The sequence below is a fragment of the Limulus polyphemus genome, unplaced genomic scaffold (genome assembly GCF_000517525.1).
Source record: "Limulus polyphemus unplaced genomic scaffold, Limulus_polyphemus-2.1.2 Scaffold663, whole genome shotgun sequence".
In the NCBI taxonomy this organism is placed as follows: Eukaryota; Metazoa; Arthropoda; class Merostomata; order Xiphosura; family Limulidae; genus Limulus; species Limulus polyphemus.
The window spans coordinates 451,918-459,249 of NW_013666273.1; the positions used below are offsets into that span (position 1 = coordinate 451,918).

Genomic DNA, 7,332 nt, shown 5'->3' on the forward strand with positions numbered 1-7,332 from the left:
ATATTAGCATGGCAAAGAAAGCCAGCGGCAGATAGATAATTGAGTCAAGCGAACAGTTGGTACCGTAAGTGTGTGAATCACTGTGATTTATAGCGTGTGTTATAAAAGTTGTTAAGTTTAGAGTGACGAGGGAAATTCTGTGTATTCCAACTTTGTATCGAGAAAGAATAAACTAGTATTAATCAAGAAAGGACTTGTATTGCTGAAGTTTCTCGGAAATAATTTATACCGAAAATTAACAAACAAGCAGATACGCAACAGTATCGTTAAATTCAATTTCATTATTTATAGGCTTGTAAGTTACAAAATTTGAATCATCCACTAAGCTCTCGGAAATATTCATCACAAACTGAGTAAATCTTTCAACTTACCATACAGTTTAGGACAGTCCATGGAGAATAATGGTCCTTCACAACCAGTTTGCTAGTCTGTGAGATTTCACAAAACAAACAACTAAAAAGAGCTGACAGAACATTCATATGTAAATCGTAAAGATTTTTCACTATATTTGCATTTTAGAGGTCTGTAACAGTTTAGGGAGGCATTGAACCATTCCTTGGTGTCAAAAAAGTTAAGAAATGCTGATCTAGGAGGATGTACTAGTGATTTCCAAAGAAAAATCTTGAGAATCTCTTAATGTTATAAAACTTGGATGTTTTTATTAATATAGATCCAAAATTAATTTTAAAAGATTTGATGGACATTTTGCAGCCTCAAATTTATGTATTTAAATGAAGTGGGGAGATACTAGGAGGAACTCTTTAGCTATCATATGTAAGACATGCATATTAGGTTTATTCCACTGTAAGCAGGTAACAAAGTTATTTCACTAACATGAGCTTTACTGTAATATTTGAGTCATTATAGTAATGAGTGATCTATTTCCAGGCTAGAGTCATGGAACTTGGGGTGGACACACCTCTCACCTGATTGTATTCAACTGCTGGTTCATTCTTTACCTCATTCCATTTCTCACTTGAACCTCAGTGGCTGTCGACAGAGGCTTGTCAATGAAGGTACATAGAATACACTGTTTAGAATCTGGCATCACTAATGGAATCAATCTAGAAGTTATAATTTGATATTTTTGTTGAATGTAGCACTAGTGTTAAACTACTGTCATAAATATATTTTGTGAGCTTGTAGTATTGTTTCATTTTTTCTTAACAATCTTCTCCAAACATTTTAGTTTTTAGCTGACTGTTTCTTTATGTTGGTTCAAGTTTATTTATAGAGTGCTATAATATACACAATATAAAAACATTTATAGTTTTTTTTTATTAACAAAAGTAAGATAAATGTTTGTGTAGATGAATGCATTGTTATTGTTTGATTTTGTCAATTTAACAACAGATATTGCTACACTGGTCCACCAATGTTGCAGACTTCAAACTTTAGATATCAGTGATGCCACATTCCTAACGAATGAAGCTTTAGATGAAATAATCAAGCTAGAATACCTGGAACATCTTCATGTTAGTCGATGTTACAGTATTTCTCCTGCTCATTATCTGTAAGTAATGCTAGCTGCATGTCAGTCGCATACATTTGTAAAAAAAGGTAATGGGCTTGTTTCAAGAACTTTATGAAACTGTACTTAAGGTTTAAAAGAACAACTGATCTTTTTTTTTCTGTGTTTTTAATCTCAGTCTATACCAATTTTAAGTTTATTTGAATATTCCTAACCATTGTTCTACCTTGAGTGATGAGAGCTGATGAAGCTCAAAACTTAAGTTTTCATGTGATTGTATTAATTTTTACATGTAATATTTTACATATAAAAATTCTAACAGTTTAAAGAAATGGATGATATAAAAACAAAACTTGATTTTAAATTGATACACCTTTTGTTGCTGTAAATAATACTTGTGTATGACTTTTCAGTAATTTGGATGCTTTGACCAACACTTATAGACCTTTTCAGAAGTCGCAATATCTAATTTCTGATTTATTTTATTTCCATTTAGATCTTTAAAGAATATGTCATCTTTATGTCGCCTAGATGTGTTTGGTGTTTTGACAGACACAGCCATTCAGTCCTTGCGGGCCAATCTACCTCACATAGAAATTAACCGTCAACTATTTTCAATTATCGCAAGACCAACTACAGGCATTCGTCGCACTAGTATTTGGGAGTTACGTGTACGTGACTAATGAGTTAATTAAAATCTAATTTGTGAACTGGGTGCTTTAATAATTCATAGTGCAATTAAAAAGAGCTAGACTATATTTGGTAATTAAAATTTTTTAAACTTTTCTTCCCTTAAAAACATAGCAGCTGTTCATAAATCCTCCACTCCTCTTTCTACAAGATAATTATGAAAGTGATAAAAAAAATAGAAATGAGATAACATTTTTTCTAGCAATGACATTTGTTAGTTCTAGAATAAGATAAATTCTTGAGATACTGTCAGCCTGTTCAAATTCTCTTACAAGACAGTGACTTTGCTTGTATTTCTCAAACTTGAAAAGGTACCCTTTTCTGTGACTTGTTGGAACAGTCTACTAAACGAACATTGGTTTGTTTTCTCTGCATAAAACATTATTGGAGAATGAACTGTCATAATTTAAAAGTGTAAGTTTATATTTCTTGAATAAGGTGCCATTTTTTGACATTTGTTTAATCAATCTTGTTCTTAAGGTTTTTTAAAAAACCCTATACCATTGTAATTATTATCCATTAATTTTAATTTGAAGTTTCTAGAAATTGTAAGTCATAATTGTTACAGTATTATTGGGTTTGCAGCAAAATTGTAAGAAAAGCTAATTGTAAATGTTTTTTCCTGAAATCATATTCTTTTTCTAGGAAACTTTGCAACTTGATGTATTCGTAATTAAATACAAAAAAATTAAAGTTAAGAATTACAGTTATGAACTCAAAACGATAATGGTATTTAAGAATGCAAAATTTAAGATAGATTTACTGTTTGTTATGTAGAATATAGTTTCTTGTTTTTTTTCTTCAGTGAAAGCACTCTCAAGATATTTGTTTTTATTAATTTGTATTCAAATCATATCACTCTAAATCATAACATTTCTACACTTTCAATTTATTTATGAATACCTCAAAAAACAGTTCATGAAAAAACTTTTTAAGTGTTTGTTGGGACTATGTACATTATTCATAATTGTGTGTGTGATGAAAAGTTTGATAAAATGTTGAATTATTAATGTAAGTTGATTTATTATTCTTTGGGAAAAGATCTGTTGTTTTCCATATTTGGTGTTTATAATAAAGAGTATATCTTTTTTGTGTTTTATTAGTTTTTACTTTCTTTTTAAAATGTTTGAGGACATTTAAGATCAAAAATTTTTCAACATATTGTACTGTTCACTATTTCATGTATGTTTAAAAATTGGTCCCTTCTATGTTAATGTGTCTGATACTTCGATTATTCCACATAAAATTTCATTACAAATATATTTGAGTGTAAAAACTTCAGTGCCAATTCTCAAATTTACAGTTTAATTGTCATACATGTCTGTATTTGTAATTTTTTCTTTTTTAATTGAATGTAGATCATTTTAGAGTAGATTTAAATTCCTTGCGTGAAGATTGTCTTTGAAACTTATATGAGACACAAGGTTTTAATCTGATGGTTCATGTGTCAGCTGTTTAGCAAATTATTTCAATTATGTGATTGTGAACTTTTTATGCATATTTATAAGTATATAAAAGTATGAAATGAGTGATTGATCATACGATAAACCAAGGTATTTGTGATGTTTTATTCTGTGTGGTTAATTGTTTTATTTTCTGTTGAATACACTTTTTCATAAATAACATCCTTTACAATAAAAATATAACAAATTTGATATTAACAAAACTAATGCCACTTTTTCTTAAGATGTGTTTATGTTACAAATAGATTACATATTAGCTTTTATTTAGTATGGACCATATAGTTCATGTGCTATGAAATAATTCAGTTAATAAAACTTACTTAATTGTTCAGAACATAAATTTATGTTTATTGTATAATTTATAAACTTTCATTTTCCTCCCTTGTTTTTGTTTTTTTAGTTAAACATGTTCCATGTTACTGAATATACTCTTAGTGCAGTAGCTAAAACGAAGAAAATGCAAGATAAAAATATATTACTTTGTATTGACTAGTAATAAAAGGAAATAAAAAATAATTGTAGTTAAGTAGTGAAGCTATATTTTTCAAGTTTAACACTATTCATAATATTGCCATAGGGGTAATTAATGCACAATGATCTCCAGTGTACAAATCTCATTCTCACTACGTATATAAATATATAGGACATAAATTCATTTACTTCCTGTAGATATTGTATATCACAGTAAATTCCAGATTTGTCGATGCAATAATCCATTTTGTTCTACATTTCAACATATATGTTTAAAATGACACATTTTAATATTCTGTATATATAATATTGTGTCAGAATAAATTAATATGCTGTTAAAAATCTTTACCCTATATCTGATTTTAGAAACTTGTATAAAAATTACACTGTACCAACTTTATCCACTTCAAATTGAAACAATGTTGTTCAAGCAATGTGACAATTAAAGTTTATAATATAGTATCTCAATCACTATTTTGTGGTATCATGACTGGCCTCATGAGCCCTGGTATTGGGCAAAGGGCCTCATCAACACTGGGTATAGTATGGTTAGAAATTATTATACACTTACTAACTTTTACTCCGAGGGTTCTCATTAATATATATATATATAAATGTAGTTATGTTTTGCAGTCAAATTTAAAGATAACAAGGCGAAAATTAACCAATCTATTGACTTGACTAACTTACACAAAGAAAATGAAGGAAAGATATGCTTCTGTAGAATCCTTTAGGCCTATGTTATTCTCTTCGACTATTTCTAGCCATACACAGGGTCATGGTTCGGTGGCCATATTGATCTAGTTTATTTTGACGAGTAAACAAACCAGCATGCGGCTTTTGACAAGAATGGCAAAGGTGCTTAAATACCCATTTGTATACCTTCAAATCACTTTATGTTAAACTATTCAAAAATTTTTGTAACTTTATGGAATCTTTATAATAACAGAACATTGAAGCCGATAATTACCAGTCACACTATATTATCACCCAAGTAATTATAGGCCTATTAGTCTTACATCAGTTGTAGGAAAAGTGATGAAAGATGCTTTGCAAAGTCATTCAACAAAGCTTAGAATATTATTGAATAGTCAATATGGTTTCACTAAGAGAAAATCTTGCCTTAGAAATCTTTTGACATTCTTTGAAAAGGTTATTGCTTGTGAAGATGAGGATAAGGGTGTAGTTTTGGTTTATCTGGATTTTCAAAAAGTATTAAGTATAATTTGGATGGAAATGATCTTAACATTGTCATGAAAAAAAAGGATCTTGATATAATGGTTAACCAGTCTCTTAAGCCATTCAAGCTGTTGCTAGTGGTATGGTAGATAGGATTTTATGTTGTATGTAATGTAAGGAGTCCAAGACTAAACACGATACTCCAAATGTGCCCTATTCAATGACCTGTAAAATGAAATTATAATCTATTTAGACTTTTATTCAAACATGAAATCCTACTTTCCCTACCACTAGCAACAACATACTGTTTGGATGGCTTAAGAGACTGATCAACCATTTCTGAGGGGTTTATTATTATACATTTATTGTAATATCGAAGCTTGTTTAAATTTAATTTATATTTAGAAATGTACATAACGTATACTGTTAAATATGTATTGCGAAACTCCTGCCTGTTCTCTAAAGTTATAGAAGATTCTCGAGTGTAAGAATCAACAATATGCGTGTGTGCGTAAACGCTATTGTTAGTGTCAGTATTGTTACGTAAAACTGAAATTTCGAGAACATCTACACACCTATAAATATAACCAACTTGACGCGCCAAAAAAGAGTATTTATTATTAGTGTGCTATAAACTTCGGAAATTATAACTGTGATTCTTATAACGCTTATCAATAGGAAAACTTCAGATATTTGACCAGGAACATTACAAATCACTTAACTTCAGTGGATTCTCATCGGACATTAGTATTTTTAAGAAAACATTACATAACTTCATGGTGGAAAACTCGGTGTGTGTGGCTGGTGAGTAACGAAGGACAAAGCTAGCTAGTTCCAGTTAAGTGAATTTTACCTACATCAACTCGCTCATGGTGAACCTTCGATAAGATATCAAAGAAATTTCAGACTAGAAAGAAGCCTCTATATTGCTTGTAACTTTGTGAAACTTTTGTTTATAAATCATTGTTTGTATTAATTATTCGTAATAACTGTTATTGTAAATTGTATTGTTGTTTGTATATTAAAACATATTTGTATTTAAAAAATAAAATTGTTAATCCAACTTGTTGGCAAATATCATAAACTGACTATATATATATCGGCTTTTACTTAACTGCTAAATCCAAAGCACAATTTAACTACTAAATTTAAAGTATCATTTAATTCAGTTTCCGACCATTAGAAATTGTAATACGTAACATAATAAATTGAGAGCAGTCCGGGATTTGAATCAGAGACAAAATTTGATCTAAATTCAAATTCAAATCATAATTCAATTTATATCTATCGGTGCCAACAAGATTTAATCATGCCTCATTATCAAGATTTTCTTGAATCATCCTCCCTCGAACAACTGGAAAAATATAGCAAAAATGAATTGCTCGAAATTGCCAAAATTTTAGAACTAGAAGTTAAAGGATCAATGAGAAAAAAAATGAACTAAAAAACGTATTATCAAAATACTAGTCGATGATGATTTATTGCCTGAGGAAGCATTAAGGGAATACTCTAGTGTCCCCACTCGCCAGTTGGGGTTGAGTGATAAAGATGGGCAAAAACAACTCAAGCTTGAACAAGCTCGTATTGAGGCCGAGAAAGAACAAACTCGTATTGAAGCTGAAAGAGAAAATAAACGTCTTGAGGTCGAACAAGCTCGTATGGAAGCTTAAAGAGAAAATAAATGTCTCGAAGCCGAAAAAGAAATTAAACTGGAAGAAACAAGATTACGACACTTATTATATACAACATTGTTTACTGACAAAAAAAGGGACATGGATAAACGTTTCGGAATTCTATCAGATTCCATCTTCAGTATCTAAAGCAGAATAAAATGAATTTACATCAGTCTTTATGCATTTTCAAAGTACAGTTGCTAAATATAACAATAATTAAACAAATAGAACACTAAACAGTAATCATGGGGAGAAACTACAGTAAGAAAATACAACGGAAAAAAAAGTAAAATCAATAATACGAACATATTAAAAAAATGTATAATTTAAATGAAGACTGCATATTGTTCAGAGTTGGAGAGTGCTGGTTGATGTGGAGGGTTTC

The 7,332-nt window shown here is 29.9% G+C and overlaps 1 protein-coding gene across 1 annotated transcript in view; it reads left to right on the plus strand.

Moving 5' to 3' along the window:
* Window positions 1-2,604, plus strand: part of LOC106459807 (S-phase kinase-associated protein 2-like) — a 27,725-nt gene extending 25,121 nt beyond the window's left edge. The window contains exons 9-11 of the mRNA XM_013919469.2: window positions 889-1,016; window positions 1,354-1,513; window positions 1,968-2,604. Of these exons, the coding sequence (XP_013774923.1) occupies window positions 889-1,016; window positions 1,354-1,513; window positions 1,968-2,154 (475 nt within the window). The 3' untranslated portion in view covers window positions 2,155-2,604. The remainder of the gene's footprint in view (window positions 1-888; window positions 1,017-1,353; window positions 1,514-1,967) is intronic.
* Window positions 2,605-7,332: the final 4,728 nt, after the last annotated feature.